General features: G+C 34.3%; 1 protein-coding gene and 1 pseudogene across 2 annotated transcripts in view; both read left to right on the top strand.

The window, feature by feature from the left end:
* Positions 1 to 9,392: 9,392 nt before the first annotated feature.
* LOC100768913 (cadherin-10) overlaps positions 9,393 to 23,510 on the top strand; it is a 115,895-nt gene continuing 101,777 nt past the window's right edge. For both annotated transcript variants that reach the window (XM_035439149.1, XM_035439150.1), the window contains exon 1: positions 9,393 to 9,623. In XM_035439149.1, coding sequence (XP_035295040.1) covers positions 9,393 to 9,623 — 231 coding nt within the window. The remainder of the gene's footprint in view (positions 9,624 to 23,510) is intronic.
* On the top strand, positions 15,177 to 22,508 carry LOC103163308 (annotated as a pseudogene).

Raw genomic sequence — 23,510 nt, forward strand, 5'->3', positions numbered from 1 at the left:
ATATACCCAAGATCATGCATTTTGATCCTTTGAGGAGATATTGTTGACCTAGAAATTCACTGTGTGACCTGACCCAGCTTTTTGGTAATTTGTTCACCATACAATCTCCCACTCACAATCAGTCCTTCATATTTGTGTTTAGACTAGGACTTATTTTATTAGTATTAAAGTTTAAGTTTCATTTTTATTGCTCATATTTTACATTTTCCATGCTTTTATTTAAATGTCTGAAATGCATATGTACATGTTTGAACATACATGCTTGTATGTATACATGCATGTGGAGGCCATAACCTGATGTTTGTGTCTTCCTCATTCACTTTTTGACTTGTGATTCTTGAGAAATGGCTCCTAAATTAATAGGAAGCTCATTTATTGTCCAAACAAAGTAAATATCAAGTCCTACGACTCCTCCTTTCTTCCCAATTATAGAGCTGAAGTTACAGACAGAGTTTCCAACTGCATATGTGACTGTGCTATTTGATAACCACATTACCCACTGAGCCATCTTCCAAGCAAGAAAGTGTAAGTTTAATCGTAAAACATAAACTGTTCATTTGTAAATTATTCACGGTATCTTAGAACAGTGCAAGAGACACTTGGTAGCCTTAGTTAGATTTCTGTTTATAACACTGACTGCATTACTGTCACACTTTTCCAGAGTTCACAGACTAACCTGTAGATGGAAACTCTCCTGTCTTCTTTTGGGGATAATCCTTCATGATACATTTGACACTAAATTGAGGGACAATCTCACTATTAGTTAAAATAGGAATAGAGCCGAGGGCTTAGTATATCTAGCAACACATGAAATTGATGAAATTTATTTTAAATTGAGAAAAAAATGAATAATAAATTAAATTATAAATAACAAATAAATAAATAAAGTCCTTCATGTGTATTATTCATACACTTAGCTCTATGCATTCAGTTGGGAAAATATGTCCCATTTTTAAATCAAACAAACCTCAAGGAGACAATGCTTAGGTTCTAAGGAAGCTATAACACTACAGCGTGTAACGTTGAGAAAATTGTGGCTGATGCATTAGTTGAATTGTCCACCACATTAAAACCTGATCCTGAATTTACATTTAAGTCTTCTTAGAAAAGTGGAATATCTTTGCTTTTTAATGTATCCATTTAATATACTGACACATCCTTTCCCTTATCCTATGTGTATTGAAGATCTATATTTCCAAGGCATAAAATGGGATCCACTCTATTTTATTGCCACAACTTAGTTCTAACATTTCACTTGAAAATAGACTAACTAAAACAAAACCTGAAGATTTGGTTCATTGAGATTATCAAAAGCTTTTAAGAATTAAAATAAAAAATAAATATACATAAATGAGTGGGTTTTTTTTTTTTTTTTTTTTGGTTCAGTTGCTACTTATGATGGAAAGTACAGGTTAGCATTGGAACAAGCATTACACAGATTGAATCCTGTCTGCCTTCAAGAAAATCTCACAACTATGGGGTAATTTCAGAATTACATGTTGGCTACAGATGAATAATTTAGGATTGATTTTTATCTATCTATTTATCTATCTATCATCTATCTTTCATTTCCATTGAAAATAGATTCTTCTCTCATACAATACACCCCAAACAGGATTCCCTCCCTCCACTTACCCTACCTTCCTACTACCTTCCCTTTTCCCCAGATCAACCCTGCTACCCTTTCCTCTGAAAAGAGCAGGCCTCCAAGAGAGGACAGCCAAACCAGGAGAACATGATCTAGCAATTCAACTAGGCAGGACTCACACAGGCTCACAGAGACTGAAGTGTCAAGCACAGGGACTGCATGGTCTTGTCTGCACCAGGGCTTCTGTATATATATATTGTGGCTATCAGCTTGGTGTTTTTATGGTTCTCCTAACAATGGGAGTGGGTGTATCTCTGACTCCCCAGCTCTTGAGACACATTTTCTCCCATTGGGTTGCCTTGTCCAGTCTCTCTGGAAGTTTTTGTTTGTGTTTTTTATTTTTTTCTCTTTTTTTAGGGGAGGACAGGAGGGAGAAGGGAACTGGGATTGTCATGTAAAACAATCTTGTTTCTAATTCAAATAAAAAAATCTGCAAAAACAAAACTACCCTTGCAACTGGGGAAAAAGACACTGCCTTCCCCTAAAGGCAACAAATAACAGGGAAATTTTATTTAGACACAAATGGCAAAAATGCATTTGAAAATTTGGTCAGCCATATGAGTTATTTAAAAAGCTAAATTTTAGGCAATAAAGACGCTAGCCTCGAGGGTCTCTGTTTATGGGACAGGATGCTGTCCTGTTACTACAAGTGCACATCCTTAAGATATTGCTAGAAAATTGGCTCAGCATTAGGCATTAGGAAGCACGGGGATGAATAGCTATAGGGGAGAATTCATTATAGGGTTTTGTAACATGTGCAGACCAATGTATAAATTCATTTAAAATACTATGACAGTACTTACTGACATGAAATAAGATGGGTTAATAAGCAATGTCATTGTAGAAGATATATATATATATATATATATATATATATATATATATCATGAGAATCCTGCTTTTACAGCAAAAGGAAGACCAATGTTAAATGTTTTCCTGTTTAAAATAAATAACTTACTATGTTTGCAGATAACAAAAAAGAAACAATCATTTTACATATCAATCTCCCTGTACCCTCTCCCTCCCATACTCCCATCCCCCCTCCCAGCCCCTCAACCCACCCCCCACCGGCACTGGCATTAATTCAGCTCAGATACATGGAGGAGGGTCTAGTCCCTCCTCTCAAATGATGTGACAGATTTTGATGATCCCCATGGAAGGCCTCACTATCCTTATTTTTGTTGTTGTTGTTGTTGTTGTTGCTTTATGGAGTGGCTTTCCACGGAAATGAGAGATACTGAACATAAATGAAAGCTCAGTACTGACAACATTTTTTTCTGCTACATCACACAAAGATCTTGCTTATTTATGTATTTTCCTCATAGAAATAACTGTGCATATACCTTAAATATCAAGTAGTTTACAGATGGACACAGCTGTGTCCCTACAATTGCTCTTTTTAAGAATTTTCATGAATTGCCTTATGAAATTTTCCAGGATTATGTACAACAGCCTAAACATATTGTAAATTCCAGTATAGTTTGCACACAATGTACAACCCACACAGTAGAATCAAAAAAAAAAATGGCAACTAAGTTTATGCATCATTTATTAGTACATGTATAGAAAGTCTTCTTGGAAGTGATTTAATAGGTAATGACTGCTTACAAATTCTTTCCTTTACCTGTGTTTTTTCTTGATGTTCAAAACAGCAAAAGGAATAACTTACATTTGCCTTGAATATTCATATATATATATATATATATATATATATATATATATATCAGAAACCATTTATGTTCTGGATCTAAAAAAAACCTGGGTAGCAGATGGCTTTTATCTGAACATCTTTCAGCTACCCTGAGATCATTATTTCTACTCATTCCATATAATGAGATAAACTCCAGCTGCAGTAAAATGAGATTTCCAGGAAGCAGCAGGTGTAACACCACAGCTGTATTGGCACTGCTAACTTGGTCATGGATCACGTTATACCTGGGACTTTCTCATTTGCTGCTTAGTAAAAAGAAAAGTTGAGGAAATAGTAGTTAGAACTCTTGGATGCTATTATTTTACCAATTAGGAGGATCTTAGAGAATGTGGTACCTCAGTTATTGAAGCTTTTGTTTACCACTACTATATGCTTTACCCACCAACCTTTTCAATTTATGTGAATTGTGTCTGGCTTTGAAAATTATTTTGTGAAGATTTTCACACATTTTATACATAGAGGCATGTATGAAGGGTTTGTGCTTAGGTCACGTTCCTGACCTGAAAATGCAAGTAATTAGAACAATTTTTTTCTTGAAGAGGAATAGCAAAAATTGAGCTTTTCATTTATCATTCTCCAATATGGTAGCATTCTTCAATATGGCAGTGTGTGAGGGCTTATTTGAGACTAGCAATCTTGATCTTGTACTCATTTTCTACCGAATAGGTACCATTTGTTTTTTTGGCCAGCTTATGTATGTTCTAGCAATAAAAGAATACAAATAAAGTTTTTTTTTTTAAATACACCAGAATTTTATTGCTTGGAGAATACAGCATATGAAATCACAAGAACATCAAAATGAAAAGTCACTAGGCTTCAAACACAGAATACATTACCAGATGCAGTAAAATATTAATTAACCTGAAGTCTACATCAGAAAGAAAAAGGTATGGAAAAATACCTAAATTGTTTACTTGAGAAACATACACTTAAAACAAAGTAAAAGAATGTTCCAGTACAAATTAAAAAAGCCAACAATGACTAACTTATTATATATATATATATATATATATATATATATATATATACCAACAATGGCAGTATGTTATCCATCAATAGCAGCAACAGCTTTTCCAGGTTTTGCAGTCATTTAAACAAAATTGTAGAGACATCTAGCACTCTCCATTAAAAAAAAAAGGAAAAACAAAAAACAAAATCCCAGAAAAACAGCACAGTTCTGTTACCCTTGTGGTACCTGGCACCATTTTTTTTTAATTTGCTTCTCAATCATCATCTGGAAGGAAACTATTCTGAACAACATCATTAAACAAATAAAGTTTTGTAAATATAGTAGAATTTTATTTGAGCCTTGCCTTTAGGTCAAAGAACAAATATTCCTTCACTTTGAAATATTTTATAGATAATAATAATATTTTGTCTAATTAAAATATATTGAACACTATGTGAATCCGTGCATTGGTAAAAATTTATGGACCAAAATTTATAGAGTTATAAATATTCAATGTAGAATTACACATTTTCTCACATTAGAACACAGTAGGTAATGTGTAATGAACTCTTGGAAAATATGATCAAGCATATGGCCTTATTTTATTAGAATCCTTAGTGTAATGCTTTGATTTAAATTTCTCATAATTCTTTACTCTAGATGCATAAATTGGCATTACTTAAATAAAAAGGAAGTATTTAACATGGTTGGACTCATTTGAATTGTAAAAAATACACCTGAAAATATCTCTTTGTTTTTCAATATTGAAATCATATTAGAATGTATTTATTGTATGAAATTCTAAAAAGTATTTAAATTGCCCACCCAAATTAGCTTAAATTTGTTCTCAATAATCATTAGCAACCTGTATTATTTTTTAGAGATGATGAAAGATTAAGTCTTTTACATTAATATCCTAATGAGTATAACCAATTTACTGATAAATGACTAATTCTTTTTATTTGCCAATGATAGATGGTAGTGATCTTCAGTGATGTGTAGAGACAATGAGTAATTGACATTTCCCAACGTGCCTATTATAATTTCTGATCATGCCTACTTACATACTAATATTAACAGTTTATAATCATTTCATCAGAAGAATGAAAGTTCTTTGATTAGAAAAATGAAATGAGATCAGTATGTTCACCTCATTCATGTGCACTTCAAAGGGATCCCTTCTGACGCTTGACCAGGAAAGGAGATGCTGATGTGTATTACACTATGAAACAAAGAGTTTCTCTTTAAAAAATAATAATAACATTTAGTTATACTTTTCTGGTTTTTCCATTGCAGTCTTGTTTATCCTCCAATAAATACAGTCCAAAGCATAAATTTGGACTCTAAAGCACTATACTCAAAATGTCATAAACATTCTTGAAAGTGATTTCAGATACAAGGGAGGCCTGTGGTTTTGCTATTCCCTCTCTGTGTCTACCTGCATTAGTACTAGAAACAGAAAATATTGGCAGAAGCACATACCTGTGAGCTGAGGACTCAAGGAGGCTGCAGCAGGAGGATTACTATGAGTATCAGGCCATTCCAGTATAAATAATAAAGCCAGACTATACTGACATATAAGGCTACATCTTGTCTCAGGTAAACTCATAAACAAGTAAGTTAGACAAATAGACAGACAAAAATAGGGAAACAAATATTACACTCTTCCTACCTAGTCCATACTCCACTAGTACATAGTTAGATAAGCATTTACCCAGGAATCTGCATGTACATTAGTATTTAAAAGGCTCTGTTATGAAGAGAATGTGGGAATGTATCATGATGAAAGATGGCTTCCAATCGAGGGGTGGCTTCTTACTACATAATGTGTTACATTAAATTAATTTTAAGACTGAGAAAATAAAGAATGAGTTTTTAGTGTTTTTCCTCAAATATTAATTTATTACCTAGAAATTATATTATAGAATTTCATTAATTTTACATTTCTTTGGTCCCTATAACTTTCTTTTTTGGTTGTAATACTATAATTCTAGTTAGTACAATACCTCATTTTTATACAAATTATTATTAATACGTTTAGCTTTACTTTTATGTCATAGATTCCAACTTATTCAGTAAGAATTTCAAAGGACATATCAACTACTTATTATAATATTATGGTTTTCCTTAGTAAACCTATTTCAATAAGTTATACTTGGCTGAACAATACTCATAATTACAAGTTAATGGGGAAAGTATATAAAATAAAAGATTAATATCACAATTCATAAATTATTGGAAATAATATGAAAAAGGTTTTAAACATTAGCTGATTCCAAATCTTGAAATAAGGTTCAGTATTATTTTCTCAATTGCAGGCATGCTAAATTTTTTTAATTGACTTTGTTCTTGATAAACTGGTTTACGAAAAATTAATTTAGGTAATGCCCTGCATGACTTTTTTTAAGTAAGAAATACTGAGGTTAAGAATACCTGTTAGAAGACATTAGAAGTTCTTTTTTCATGAAAAATGATTACTTAAAATAGTGTAGTAGATTTAGTTCTCTATTTTGAGGTAAATTTTCCATTGTTTGAATTGGTTATGTCAAATATTTTAATGTAATCTACATTTAAATATTCCATTATTTACATTATAATTATTAAGTCATGCATTTTATTGAGAATTTCTAAGGTATTCAATCACTAAACAGTTGAATATAGAAAAATAATGAATATGTGATTCCATTCATTATGTAGAGTTTGGATATATATATATATATATATATATATATATATATATATATATAGTGTTTGAATATACAGCGGCCATTAATTAATTTCTAAAATGACAGTTCTGTGTTATAATTATTGGTTATATATATATATATATATATTATATATATATATATAATATATATTGAGAGAGAGAGGTAGAATCAATATTGAATATAGTTCTTGTCAAGTTTTTTAATGATCAAAAGAGATGAGTTTTAGTATACTGTTGCCTCAATAAATGTTACATTTTAGTAGAACACAGCAGGAACCTTAATTCATATACTTCTCTGCCTATAAAATTAGTGCAGGATTCTGGCCAATGTCTTATAACATATTCTGAATCCTAGAAATACAAACAACAGTTTGGCAAATGTTTCTGCTACCTAGAATGCAATCAATATAAGTGTCTGAAAGGCATGGATCTAGGATGTAAAATTACTTTACCCATGAGATCGTTGCAAAACTCTGGTGGAGTATTACATGGCATTGTATAATAGAGTTTACATCGATCTTGTTGCATGACTTCATGTGCTCATATCATTTAATACACTCAAGGGAGACATTGGTTTATTATTAATCTTATTTCTAAAGCACATTTGCATTAACCTTTCAATCATTTTAATAATAAAGGAAAAGAAAACCAAACAGATTGCTACTAAATATCTGTGAGTGAAAGCAAAATTGCAAATCCGAGTACTTAGAGTGCTTCTCATAGAATACACAGAGAATTCAATTCTGTTGTTCTCTAAATAATTTAGAACAATTATGATCTCCAGAAATAAAACATGTATCTACTAGAAAGCTTTAATAATCTACACAAGTTTATAAAATAAAAAAATGACCTAAGACAATAGCAAAACACAAGTGTTATTGCAAAATGATTTTATACATAAATATGTACTTGACATGGATCATAGAATAGGAAATGGTAGCTGATTGCACCTAAATTATACTTATATACTATTTCTTTATTGAAAGTTGCTAATGAGTTTCTCTTATCTGCAATGCTGTTTCAGATACCAACTGTAAGAGAAAGAAAGAAATACAACTATCTCATTCCACCAAGAGATTTTTATGGGTTAACAGACGTGTAATTTGTATAAAGTAAAGCATATGTAATACATTGTGGTATATGAAATGCCAGAGTGGATATTAGAGCAAGAGCTGAAGGGTGATGGGATCTAAGCAAAGATCTGAAGGCAAAGCAAGACACAAAGAGATTACAAGCAGAAAGGAGGACAAGAACCTTGTTAAAAGAAGCCTAGCTGTAGAGGCATTGTTTTAGTGGGATAATGTAGAGGTTCAAAGTGAAATAGTTGTATAAAGTAGCATGCCCTAGTAAAATCCAGTACCATATAGCTGGATAGATCTTGTTTTCTGTTCAAACTGTAGTTATCATTCCATGCAGAAATAAGATATCACCCAACTAACATTACAACCGTGTTACTTGGAGATGCTAAATAGAAAAGAACAGCAGGTACAATGTTGGAGATCAGTGAATAGGCTATTACCCCAGTAGATATTAGACACTATAAACTTCAAGATCAAGAGTGAAGGAAGAAGTTCAGTAATAAGTACTCAGATCTTGCATTGTATTACATATAGCTGGCACAATTTAGAAACTCTTACTTACTAGTGCTGAGTTTATTACAAATCACTTCACTGGACTAGTGCCTTTTATACTAAAGAAAACTCTAGCAATCCTCAGTCTACCTCAGTACAAAGGTTTAGCCTTCAACCGAAAGCTTTTCCATGTGTTTGCTTCTATTTATATTTTTTAACTTTTCTGTACTCTTTGATTAATTTCAAACAAGTCATATTGTCGCTTAGAAACTTCTCAAATAGTGTTACCTTTCACATTCCTCATAATTCTTATAGTTTATTTTAATCCAATTATATTTTCAAAGTTGAATTTTATGTTAAATTAATAAAAGCTTGACATGTAAAATGACATCTTTCTGCTACACTTAGGAATTATAAATCATTAAAACTGTGTCATAAGACAAAGAGTCAGGGTGGTGTTTTTAACAATGTGCTTGAAAGAAATTAGTTATTGCTGTCTTTTCTTAAGCTTTACATATTCTATTGGACAAAGAATGCTTCAAAAACGGATAATTATTTTAAATAAAGTAAATAAGGTATTTCATTTTGCACTTTTACTAAATCATTTTCATTTTTTAAATATTATAATAAAAAGTACATAATATTTTCAACTAACTATTTGTAATGTTTGTTTCTTTGAAGCTCTTGGAAATATGTTCACAGCATTAATTAAATGGTGGAGGCCAGCTGAGACAAAGTAAGATCTGATACCATAAACAGAACTACTTTTTTTAACATCTACACTGGAAGTTTTCAAGAAGTGAACTATGACATTCTATCAGTTCTTGAGACTTTTCGTTCTCTGGGCATGCCTGCCCCACTTCTGCTCTCCAGAGTTAACGTTCAGAAGGACTCCTGAGCTTCAGCAAATGATTGCAGAAGCGCGTGTCCCAAGAAGTGATGGGAAAATCCTTCACCGCCAAAAACGTGGCTGGATGTGGAATCAGTTTTTCTTACTGGAAGAATATACAGGATCTGATTATCAGTACGTAGGCAAGGTAAGTCTTTGTTGAAAAGGTAAAGAATTATACTCTTAATTTATGTGTCTAACTAAGGAGTATGGAAGATTATCTTGGTGGCTATCAATTTGATTCTCTAAACACTTCCAATGCCTTTTTATTTATGTAACACAAACTGTACTTTGAGAAACTGTGAGATGAATGTAACATGTGGCAAAGTGGATAGGTAGCCTGAATTAGTCATCTCCTGCAATCAGATTGGTAACTGCCCCAATTGTCATCAGACAGCTGCAGAGTTCCATATCCAAGCACTTGGCCCAGCTCAGGGATTCTGGCTGAGGAGAGAGAGATTGGATGAGCCAGGGAAGGGGAAGTTGTCAAGGTCATCACAAGGGAACCCACAGAAAAAACTAACCTGGGCACATAGCAGCTCATAGTCTCTAGAGGAACAGCTAGGGAGCCTGTGTATCTTGAACTAATTATGGGACCCTAGTGGTGGGAGTAGATCCTGTCCTGTAACAATCTGGCTGGCTTTCAGGAAGGTATTCTTCATACTGGCTTGCCTTGCCCAGCCTTAATAAGAGAGGACCTTACTCCCAACTTAACTTGATATGGCATGCTTTGCTGACACCCATGGGAGTTCTGTCCTTTCTGAACAGAAAAGGAGGAATAGATGGGATGGGGAGGTATAGGTCAGAGTTGGAAGAGAGGAGGGAGGGGGAACCTGTGCTCTGCCTGTAAAATAAATGAATAAATTTAATTATTAATAAAAATAATGTCAGAGCTCCTTTTTTGTAACAGAGTTTCCCTATGTAGTTTTGGTGACTGTCTTGGAACTCACTCTATAGACCAGGCTGGCCTCAAACTCAGAGACCCACCTGCCTCTGCCTCCTGAGTGCTGGGATTAAAGGCATGTGCCACCATTACCTGACAATGACAGAACTCTTTACAAGCATCAATTTTGTATATTTCACATATTAAGAAGTTACTTAAAGTGAATTTTCATGTAAACTATTTTTAATGCAGTCCTTTAAATGACTGCATCTGTGTAAGTTAACACTAATGCATACTACAGAAAGGACATATAAAAAGCATATTTAGTCTTTTACAAAATGAGAGACACATAAAAATATGTCCCAAGGTTAAATATACTGATTATTTAAAATAAGATGTATTTTTATAAATTTTAGTCTTATATTTTTCTTGTAACATGTGGGCATATTTTTTTAAAAACATGTAAGACAAGTAGATAAAATTAGCTGCTTATTACAATATGAAATGGACAAAGACAGATGTTTGTTGAAACTGGTAAGTTTTTATCCAAGGAAAAAAACTATTTTGAGAGCACAAATTTCTATTTATTTTAAAACATTGGTGTACTCTGAGATATCTGATTAATTTTAGTCTTGTTAAGTTTGTGATAAAAGCAAGAAACATGCCATAAAAAAATATGTGTTAACTAAAAGGAGCAGGAAAATAAACAATAAACTTAGAAACCTTAGAGAGGGCAGAAAATAACAGGGTTTCCAGTTGAGACTGAATGACTGACATCAATATAAAGGTAAATTTTCTATATAGGAAACGTTTAGGTTGTAAATACAACCACATGAAAATCAAGTAACCAAAATTCATGCTATGTAAACTATAAATAGATTTGTTTGTTTTTTTGTGGGCAGAGCAGTTACTCCATCTCCATCTTTCTCTCTTTGTCTAGTATTTAATGGGGATTTAATTGATGTTGCTAAATTGAGTTATTGTTATAGTACAGGCTTTCTCATAATTTTCTTTTCATCCCTACCAACAGAATATCAATATCTTGAATTCAAGAACTGTGCTTCATGCCTTTGTTTGTCTACTGCTTAATAACCCTTTGCCTAATTTAATTATTTCTAGTCATACTGAATGATACTTCCTCACCCATGTGGTGCCACTTGACCATTTAGCAGACAAAACTAGTCTAGAATTTAATATTAGTCTCACCAATTAAAGTTGGAATCATCAACTGACAATCTATGTGTTATGATAGAGAACCCAGCTATAGCAAATATAATAGTCTTACTCTGCTATATGAAAACCTGTACGATTTTGTGGAATTTTTATGGGATTCTATAAAACATGGATAATTCCTATCTTAAGAGTACATGATGACCTACCATTCTATAGAATTTTAGTAGATGTTTCAACTCTCAGGACTGTCTTATTTCTATGGTGTCTACTTTTAGTTTCTGTTTTGTCTTAGTTCCTTATATATTACTGGGACAAAACACCATAACCAACGCAACTTATGAAAGAAAATGCTTAACTGGACTGACAGTTTTAGAGGGTTAGAATACATGATGAAAGAACACACACACATGGCAGCTGAAACAGCTGAGAGCTAACTTTCAATACCCAAGCAGACTCAGAGAGAGAGACACATTAGTCATGACTGGCATCCTGAAACACCAAAGGCTACAACAGTGACACATTTCTTCCACCTAGGTCAAAGCCAAACATTTTCATGAAATGTGCACAAATTTTTCAAACATATGAGACTATAGAGGCCATTCTCATTCACACCACCATGTTTAAACCTGTTTAATATTCTCTATGATTTATTCACTTCATAGCCTATGAAATATTTATCTGAAGGCTTTTTGATATTGTTCATAAGTTAATACTTCATAACTATCTTACTTTGTGCCATTTAAAGATCAAATATCTTATTTTAGGCATAGATGCCAAAATACTGTTAAAATATTATATACAATATTTAATATTATATATATTTAGTATTATAATGTTTAACATTATATATGCATGATAATGAATGTAATTTGATTGCAAAACATATTTTCTTCATAAAACACAAAATCCCTCAAATTCCCTACATATTATTACTAATATTAATTATGAAAAGCTATTATATTTAAATTTAGGAAATTTATCTTTCAATTTTTACTTCCTTTAAGACAGACAAGTGCTAAAGATGCTGATGGTTTTAGTGTCTCTATGTTGATTTGGCTGTAGATTTAATATGCATTCTAATTGCAGGCTTATGGGGGACTGGTGACAGACATCCCACTGTAGGAGGAACGTCTTGGGGCTGAGAATAGGAAGCAATAAAGAGAATGACTCTGATGGGATGAGGACACAAGTATAAAGCACATATATAGAAACTGAAAGATTTTTTTTTTTTAGATAGTTACACTTTCCAAGTTAGAACACTTGTTTTTTTTTCTTTTTCTTTTTCTTTTACTTTTTTCTGCATAGCTTTGAAGTTGAAGGCAATTTAGGGAAGCATGCAGTTAGCAAAAAAGACCTTGAAGTAACATCTTACTTTCAACTATTTCTGTTTCAGTGGGTAACTGCATTTACTTAAGCCTTATTTTTTCTGTCTGTGTAAACAAAGAAGACGTTTATGCCAGTGAACAGATCATAAATGCACTTTAACAAATACTGATACATTATTAATGTAAAGGGTATTTAAAACCTCTTTAAATAGGAAAGAGAAAAGAGAAACAGGCCAGAGGCTCAACTGTCACTGCCATAACTTTGTAAAAGTCAAACGGTGAAGTCAAAGCATTTCTTTGCTCATATCCCAGTAATCAAGGATTTTGCTCCAAGTCATACAATCAAGTTGTTCATAGTTAAAATATACTCAATATAAGATCGTTTTTTTTTTCCTTTTCCATGAGTTAATGCTAGCTGTAGCATGAATAATAAAAACCCAGAGACAGATACTGGGATTCAAGCTGAACATCAGAGAAGCAAAGCAGTCAGCCTCTAGAGATTTCTCACCTCTACCAATGCTCAGTCAGAAGGAGCTATCCACAGAATCTAAGATTGCAGCTCTAGACTGTACTGCCCTTCACCAAGCCGCAGAATCCTAGAACCCATCACTCTCTCAATGTGGCTGGAGACTGTCACATGAAACCCTTTGTTTCTGCCTTATATACCTCTCTAGTGCTGGAATTAAAGCATTAGCTCTGTTACACTTTTAAACTTATTTACTCTCAGGAAGCTCTGGTGGCCTTGAACTTGGAGAGATCGATCCACCTTGTAGGGAAAAGGTGGGCAGCCAAAGAAGCACACCATGAGCAGAGCCAAAAAAAAAAAAAAAAAAAAAAAACACTTTTGACCCTGCAACTAGAACCAAAGAAATGCACCCTGACCCTGAAACTAGTTCCAAAGAAACACACTTTTATCATTGGAATCAGAGCCAAAGGCTAAAAAGGACCAGTGAAAGAAACTCACTTTGACCCTGAAACCAGAGACAAATCTAACCTTAAACCTGTGCAGAAAATCTAGCCATCCTAATCTCGGGGATTGAAATTTAACTAATCTCCACCCTGGAAAAACTCTACCTCTTAAGAATCTCTAAATGAATCCTGTGTCTGTTCAGCTTGTGGGTGTTCGTTCGTGCTGCCTGGATGTCTTCTGCACCCTGGAAGAGGGCAGCCACTTTCCTGGATTCTTCCCTCCCAATAAATCTCTTGAATGAGGTTTGGGTGAGACCTTCTATCGCCAGAGCAGAGATGACCCTGGGTGGAGCAGAGCCGACCAGGGCTGTAACACTTTTCACTGAGGAAACCTTCCCTGGTGAAGGGAAGTTGTTACACTCTGCTCTGCTGGGACTGGAGTTGCGCTGCAACAACTTTGCCAGGACAGCCATCTCCTGCAGGAGCAGAGCTGATACACTAGGGAAGCCTTTCCCTGAAGCAAGTCTGTAAGCTGCTATGTTTACTGTGACCTGTGGTATTCCTTGGCTCCCAAATGACAGAATACCTTTCTATCCAAGCTGTGACACCCAGTATTCTATGACTCCCGAGTGCCAGAATACTTTTCCATCCGAGCTGTAACACTCAGTATTCTTTGGCTCTCCAGTACCATAATCCATTCCTGTCCATCCCATCCAAGCTTTTGAAATGCTTTCACACCTGTCTTATGAGTCCTGGGGTTAAAGTATGTGCTAATACTGCCCAGCTTTTGTGGTTGTCTAGTGTGGGTGGCTTTGCATTCTGAATCTTTAGGTAAGCTTTATTAAATCACTAATAATATAACACCACAACTAACACTGAAAATCAAGACAGTTTTTACATTCAGGAATTTATAGCAATGCATGCCAATTTGTCTATAGAGCAGCTGCCCTATCATCATAGTTTCATGGAAATAAATAAAAGAACCTTTGTTATTTTAACATTTTCTCCCTTTTCCAATGTTTACGGTTGAGGAAACAATTGAATTATCAACTCTTATGCTTTATTCATTGAATATCTATTTACAAATGCTTTCTTATCACTGTAATCCATTGCCAAAACATTGTCCATTAACAGATACTTTCATATTTCTAAGCTCCCATGACTTTGATACATAAATCAACAATAGCACTAAAACATGAGTATGTGTACATATATATATACATTCATACATACATACATACAGACAGACAGACAGACAGACAGACACACACACACACATACTGAGTTGTGTATATCTTTCTGAGAAAGCATCTCAGAGTGTAGCCCTGGCCTCAAACACATGATCTTACTGTGTGACAAATCTGTCCTAGAGACACAGCACACATATCTATTTACACCAGATCAGGAAATCATGACAGACCAAAGTATGGATACCACCAAAGTCCAAGGTGGTGAACCAATGAGATTTTGGGAGGTTCTTACAGCAGTATGGGTGAGGGGTTACTTACAGGAGCAGAAATGGCTAAAGGCATTTGCATCACCAAAGCCCACCCCTTTTCCCCCAGCACAAGTGGCATCTCACAAAGCCAGGATCCTGGAGCACACTGAAGAGCCTGCAGACAGGTCTACAGATTTGGAGAATGTGGTTTCTGGAGTCTCATTTGTTCTGTAACTCTTCCAGGCAGTTTGACAGGATTTTGTTTCATATAGGCATCTGGTCTCCTCTCAAGAATCTTGGCAGCTTGGCTACTCTGAGTGTCTTTTTGTAACACAGTATTTTTTGTTTGTTTATTTGGTTTATATTTTAGATTTGCCTTTGTTCTTTGGAGCTTGCCTGCCTGACAGCTACTCCTAACTTTTGCTTTCATTGCTTTCTCTGGCAATCTTGTGAAATCTTGTCAGTTTCAGGAACTTCCTGAAGCTATTTTTAGTTATTTATGTTCCTGCTTAAGGAGCTTCTCTGCAGGATGCAATGTTTGAATCACTGAGAAAAAATGTTGCACAATGTATTCTGCTTAATGAATACCCTAGGATGTGGGCCTTCTAGGCCTGTTCCACCTTTTGGAAGCCACTTGGTCTTCCATGTACTTTTGGACTCTAACAATTAATACAGTTCCAAAAAAATTACTGATGGCATTTATCATGCAAGTTATGCATTTATGCAATGAGTCCTCTAAAATCATATGAAGAACTTTAAATAGATTTTAATCAGGTCGGTTCCTAAGAATAATCCCCAAATATAAAGCAATCAATATCATAAGTGTGTAGCCTCATATTTGATCCCAAGTCTACATGGTCAAACAATTTCTGTCAAGACAGAGCAACATGATTTTATGGAGGTATATGAAAAGCCAGAACCGCTTCGTGTATCTTCTTGGTGTAACAAAAGCATCCACTAAAATAATCTGGGTAGGGATGGTCTCCAGGTCACCCTGCCTAAAAGGGCAGGTATCTCCACAATACACTATACGACCAATTTCTCAGCACAAAGTAGGTTTATTTGCCCCAGAGGGACAAAGTCAAGGGATAACAGACAAAGACAGGAGCTAGAGGATGAGGGAAAATGTCACACCAATCCAGTAGATTATGTGTGACAAGTTCCACCGACTGAGGTGATAACTTCAAAAGAAGGAGGTCTCTTGGATACAGGTGTGGACCTGTCAACTGAAGAAAAATATTGGACTGTGATTTTCGTGGCAATTTCCATTTGTTCTTCTATTCCTTTTTTTCACATTAATGAAATGTTCCTAAAAGCCTATGCTGACATTTTAAACAAAAGAAATAGGTAAGAAACCATCCCCTGAGATGGGGTTACTTAGCCATAATGTCATCTCAGGAAAATCCAGTGCTTTCCAAATCATTCATGTCATTCACATAAGTACAAATAGTAAAAACTTTCCCATCAATAAAATTTCATATAGCTGTACATGTGTCATTGAAAGTGGGCTTAAGTGTCTGGTAACCAAAGCTTTTAATAAGACAGAGTTAAAATAGCTCAATACTTCAAAAACTTAGAAGACCTAGGTAATTGATGTTAAACAATAATTGACCATAAAATATATTAATTTGATGTAAGAAATAAGTGGTTAGCCTTGGATGATACTATGTCAACCAAGGACAGTCTTATGTTTTGATTAATCAAGGACAAATTTTATGTTTTGATTAACCCTGGATGATTCTATGTTTTGGATTTCTGTGTTACTGTGCCAAGTAACAATAATGTCATATGTTTGGGTTTGTTTAACAAAAACATCCCCTGAGACAATACCTCTATAGAAAACCTTGTTTGTGAACTGCAAAATACACTCAGATTGAAACTGCCTCTGTGTTTGTTTCTGTTTGTCACCACGAATCATTACCCACCTATTGTTTGAAGACCCTCATCCTAGGGACACCCTTACCCAACTGGGGTGGTCCATGGCAGGAGAAGGGGAAAAGAAAAGAGAGAGGAGGAAGGGTTGTTTGCACTGGTGGGACAAAGGCCTACAACTGGATAAAGAGGTGACCAACATGACACATAGTTGAATGCCAGTTTATAAAGGTGAAAGGGGAAACCCTATCAGGAGGAGGTGTTAAATTTGACTGGACAGGTTAATTAGGATAGCTGAAATGGCAGTTTTTTATTTCTAGACTTCAGTGCTTTGATAGATGGACTTTTGTAGTCATCCTCATAAAGAAAGTGGACAAATAAGTGAATAGACCTTGGTGGCTAGCATTTGGAATGTAATGTAATTTGTTTTTGTTTGTTTGTTTGTTGGTATTTATTTATTTATTTATTTATTTATTTTTGGTAAGGAAAACTGAATAGAGAAAGGGCAAAGCTTGTCAGAGCCACGCTTTCCATGTGTGGGCATACTAGAGTCCCTGCACTGCCCTTATTAATATATTTCTTTAAATGCCCTTAATTTTTTGTATTTGTTCTGGAAGTCTCAATTGTTTAGAATTCTTGAGAAAAAGAAAATACCTTCATCTATTTATTAAGTCGTATCTTTTTGTTTCCCTGGAAACAGTGATGCCTTTTGAGAATCACAATGATAATTGTGTCCTATTTTAATACAGTAGTCATTTAGTTACTTGGTAATTTCTCTTGGCTTTGTGGGATGCTGATCCTCATAGCTTACCCTTGTTTTTTCCTTTAGTGTATAGTAAATAATCTCCAATGAACATTCTCATCTACTACCTGAATAGCCAGTGAAAGCCCTTCTTCCCAACATTTTTTTTTCTGTTAAGAAACAACAACATTGCTTGTGAAAATATCTTGTTAAGCATTTGCTACTACAATATTTTCATTAATAGTGAATGATTCTGAAGTGTTGCCTGATTGAAGATGCTGGAAGAAGTCATTAATTTTGTCAGTCATTTCCTGTACTTCAGACTGCTTCCTTACTTAGCTACATCCCCAGCAGTACATCTGCTCTTTGGATTTGTATGCTCTATACACCATGATGAATGAAAGAAGTATTGTTGCTTTTAAGAAATGTATGGAAGAACATTTGGCTACTACTTTGATATTAAATATACAATGGTAAAAATATAACCTTCCTGTTCCCCAGTATCTATCTTCAGGAGAGGAAACCTATGATATATTTAAGGGCAACAATTTATGAAGAAATTTTTGCTTCAGAAACAACATATGCCACAAAAGTCAAGTACAGAACAATAGTACTAAATGTCTTTCAGTTCATCTTTTTCAGAACTTAAAGAAAAAGAAAAATGTTTTTGAAATCTGTGAACAAATGACTCTAGCTATTAAGACCAGGAAAACTGTATCCTTTTATTGTTGGAAAATACTTCATAAAAAATTATCATGAGAATTTCAAGAGCAAGGGTCTCTCTGAAATTCTTAAAGTTGATCTGAGAGAAACCAATAAAAATACAATAAAGCCACATAGCACCAACTATTCCCATGACTTTTGAGTCCTTTTTAACCTTCATTATGTAGATTCAGTCATTGGCCACTGTGAAATGAGTTGTTAGAACTAAGATAAAACAAGAAATGGCATTTCTTTCTAGAAAACAGATCTCGAAATTGCAGCGTAAAATCCTTTAGATTACATAAGAGCTCAGAGAGTAGAAAATACTTAATTACTGAAATGAAACTGTTTCTGAACAAATTTCCAGATAACTTTGATTATGTATAACTAGAAAAAAACTACTGTGATGTATACTGAACATGTACTTACCATAAGATAAGTACAGAAAAGATGTGGAACATTGGAATATGGTCACTTGTATATAAACATATGAACTGTCAACACAAAATAGATGGAACCAAAAATATCATAATTGCAGTAGGTAATTTTAGTTTAAAGGAAAACTCCTTGGGCAGAAACAATTCAAAACAATGACGGGAACTGGAGGAAACTATTTTTTTTTTCATTTTAAGTAAATTTTATTTATTTATGACTTCAGTTGTTTTCACATGTAGTCTTCATTCACATGCGAACTTCTGTACCAGACTGGTTGTAATTACACACTACCCATTATACCAGATTTGAGTCTTCTAATAATTGAAGGACGAATTCTTTTTCCCCCATTTTATTTAAATTAGAAACAAGGTTGCTTTACATGTCAATCCCAGTTCCCTCTCCTTCCCTTCCTCACCTACCACCCAGTAACACCCTACCTATCCCATAACCTTTCTGCTCCCCAGAGACAGGAAGGCCTTCCATGGGGGAATCTTCAGAGTCTGTCGTATCCTTTGGGATTGGGCCTAGGCCCTCCCCATGTGTCTAGGCTGAGGGAGTATCCCTATATGTGGAATGGGATCCGAAAGTCCATTCCTATGCTAGGGATAAGTACTGATCTACTACAAGAGGCTCCATAGATTTCTGAGGCTTCCTCACTGACACCCAGGTTCATGGGGTCTGCATCAGTCCTATGCTGGTTTAGCTTAAGTGACTCCTAATATTTCCTAGATGAGTGTGAATTTATAGTAAAAGATATCCTTTTCTTGATATATCATTATCACAAAAAATGTGAAATTACAAAGTATCTGCAGTGATTTTATATTAGCTCTCAGGGAAGTGATAAAAGCATTTTATTATTATTATTATTATTATTATTATTATTATTATTATTATCATTATTATTTAGTTTTTCAAGACAGTTTTTCTCGGTGTAGCTTTGAAATCTGTTCTGGAACTCATTCTATAGACCAGCTGGCCTTGAACTTACAGAGATCTGCCTACCTCTTCCTCTCCAAGGCTGGAAATAAAGGCATGAGCCACAACTGCCCAATAATTAAAGCATTTTAAAATGGAGAGCATTATGTGTATGCATGATGCATGTAACAGTAATAATTAAGGAAGAGACAATGTGTTTTGTGGAGAACAGTAGAACATGGGAGGAGTCAGAGAGGAATTGGGAGAGTTATGCTAATGAGGTGCTCATATATGAAGGTCACATTAAAAATCCCTGAAAAATAGCACACACACTTGTATGTAAAAAAATAATGAACAAGAGGCCATGATTTTGAAGCAGAACGAAGGAGTGGTATATGGGAGGGTTTGGAGAGAGAAAGGGGAAGGGAGAAATAATGTAATTACATTTAATCTCAAAAATAAATAATTAGATCAAATATTAAGTTCATAATATAAATTTGCACATCAAAAAAGAACAATCTCAAAGGAAGTGCAAGCCAAGAAACAAAAAAAGAGAGAGAAAAATAAACCAAGCCTAAGAGAAAAAAGCAAAAAATAAAGGTCAGAGAAGGAATAGATGAAAGCATGTATGGGAGGACATGGAATACAACAGTGGGGGTGTGAGCTGTCTCTTTGCAGAAAAGGAACATAACGAACCCCCTTTTATCTGGAAACAGAAAAAGGAGATGGGATTGCTCCAATAAGTACAATGAAAAGTTTAAAAATAGGCATTGCAATAAGTGACACAAAAATAGAAAAGATCAAGATAAATCAACATGTAGAGTTTTGCTAAAGCAAAGTCCAGAAGCTAGAAAAATTGTACACTTTCCCAGAAATGTATACTCTGCTACCTTGAATCATGAATAAATTGGATTAGATCAATAATGGACAAATAGACTGAGGTAAAAATCCCATAAAGTTTAGAAGTGTATTCATGCCATGCTGGATCTCTAAAAAACTTATGGAAAAGCTAGTAGTCATTTTCAGTCTTCTGAGATACTTAACTGAAAACTTCTAAATCACTTTAAAATTTTAGCATTATTTTGATATCAAAGGTAGACAGATATGAAAACAAAGCTTCAGAATATCATGTCCATGAATGCACATATAAAAATCATTAGTATAATACCAGAAAACTCAGCACCCAAATATATTCATTCACCATGAGGAAATGAGATTCATACCAGGAATGTAAGAATAGTTCAACATATACAAATAAATAATTGTGATGTGGTATATTAATTAAGAAGTTAAAACTCATTTGAATACAAAATTAAACCTATTTGACAAAATTCAGTAACTTTTATGGTCAATAGTCAAAAAGCAGTACATCCCCCCAAAACTAAAGACTATTTATAAAAATTCCACAAAAGAAATCTGAAAAGAATTTCCGAACATACAAACAAGATACGAATACTAATTGGCAATTCCTTAACAATAGTACTGGATGCTCTGATTAGAGGAACTAGATAGGAGAAGTAAGATAGACAGACAGACAGATAGATAGATAGATAGATAGATAGATAGATAGATAGATAGATAGACAGACAGACAGATGATAGAATATAGCCATCCAGAAAGATGATAGATAATAGCTCAATAGATAGATGGTAGATGATAGACAGAGTATAAATTATAGTTGATAGAAAAATAGACATAGATGATAGATAGGTTGATGGATAGATACATGAATAGATGATAGATAAATAGATTATTGGTGACAGATAAATTATCCATCACCAGATAAATGATAAATGGCAGGTAGATAGACAGACAGACAGATAATGCAGAGCTGATATTTTTGTAGTACCTGTTAGTAAGAAAAACTGAACAAATCTACACAGAAGTAACAAAACTTCTAAATTTGACCAATTCAGTAAACTTCCACAATTCAAAAGTCCATACAGTAACTAGTCATTTTCCTTTACATTAGCTGTATTGTATATGAAAATGAATTTAAACAGTGCTATTCTTTCAGAGGAGTGGAGTTTGATCTGCAACATCCATGTCTGCTGACTCAAAACCATCTGTAATGCATTAGTTACCCACTTCTGGCATCCACAATCACCTCGGTGCATGTGTTCAGTACTCACCCTCCCCCACACAACACACACATAAGAAAATAAATTTAAAAACTCATAAACAACAACTAAAATATATTTAAGACATAGAAACATGAGCAGAATAAACTACGTGTAAGTAACTTTGACCACAGCAAAGAAAGAACTAGAATTTAAATATATGTCAGTGGTGAAAGAAATTGTGGAAGAAACAAAGGCCTTTCTGTGCATTGCTGCCCTAGAGAGCAGGCATGGTCTTCACTTGTAGAATGAGGTCGGCGAGTTCGTGGACTTGTATGCTCTGCGGAAATGCACCGAGAGCAACCGCATCATTGGTGCCAAGGACCAATCCAGATGAATGTGGCCGAGGGTGACAGGTGCACAGGCCAGTTTAATGGTCAGTTTAAAACCTATGCTATCTGCAGGGCCGTTCACACAGTAGGCGAGTCAGATGATTCTATTCTCTGACTGGCTAAGGCTGATGGAATTGTCTCAAAGAACTTTGACCAGAAGACATGGTGGGAGGGATATCTGTCATAAATAAAAGTGAGAAAGTAAAGAAAAAAATGTAGATTCAGAGACCAAAGCCATTATCTGTGAAAAGAGAGCACACAGATGGGGTGGGAGCTGAGTCACTCTAAAATCATCATCAGCCTTTTTCCACAGGCAAGTTTTAGAGAATGTAAGTAAGTAAAGGAAGCAGGGATTTCAGCATGAAGTACTATATGGTGTTTTGAGACGGATAGAAAGAGAAAATGTGATTGAAAAACCTTCACTAGTGGACATGCAGAATCATGTAGGGTGATTGAAGTAAATGACTATATTTAACCCATCAAAAATATATTATCTTTTAATTGTGACATTTATTCTGGAATGATATAAATATTATCACTTAAATGTTATAAGAATAAGACTAGGATTTTAATATTATAATTATCTCAAAACAAAACTTTAAATTTTGTCTTTCATTTAAATTTCATTTATTTATGCATCAACTCTATTTATGGATTAACTCTAGTCAGTTGCTGATGTTTCGTTAATTTATATGTCATCTACGATTGCATACAAAGTGTGGGTATCTTCTTAATAAAAAGCTAATGTACTTTACATCCTATAAGTAAAGCATATACAATGTTCTCTCTACATACCCCAGCTTTGATCAGTAAAGTCAATGTTTCTATAAATATTTCCTAGTACAAATGTCTATCAAGTAACATGAAAATGTATAGTCTGGAGAACCACTCCTTTGCTGTAGTCTGTACTCAGATTTATTCTTTCTGGATATGGTCAGGCTCTTTCCTACATTTTAACAAATATGTTTTACTATCAGGAGTGTATCACCTTTCCTTATTCCAGATATACAATCACTTTTTTAAAAAAGAAAGTTTCTATCCATCATATTTTATTGGTATTCTTTTTTTTTTCTTTTTGTTTTTTGTTTTTGGTTTTTGAGATAGGGTTTCTCTGTGTAGCTTTGGAGCCTGTGATGGAACTCACTTTGTAGACCAGGCTGGCATTGAACTCACAGAGATTTGCCTGCCT

Source organism: Cricetulus griseus, chromosome 2 (assembly GCF_003668045.3).
Source record: "Cricetulus griseus strain 17A/GY chromosome 2, alternate assembly CriGri-PICRH-1.0, whole genome shotgun sequence".
Taxonomy (NCBI): domain Eukaryota; kingdom Metazoa; phylum Chordata; class Mammalia; order Rodentia; family Cricetidae; genus Cricetulus; species Cricetulus griseus.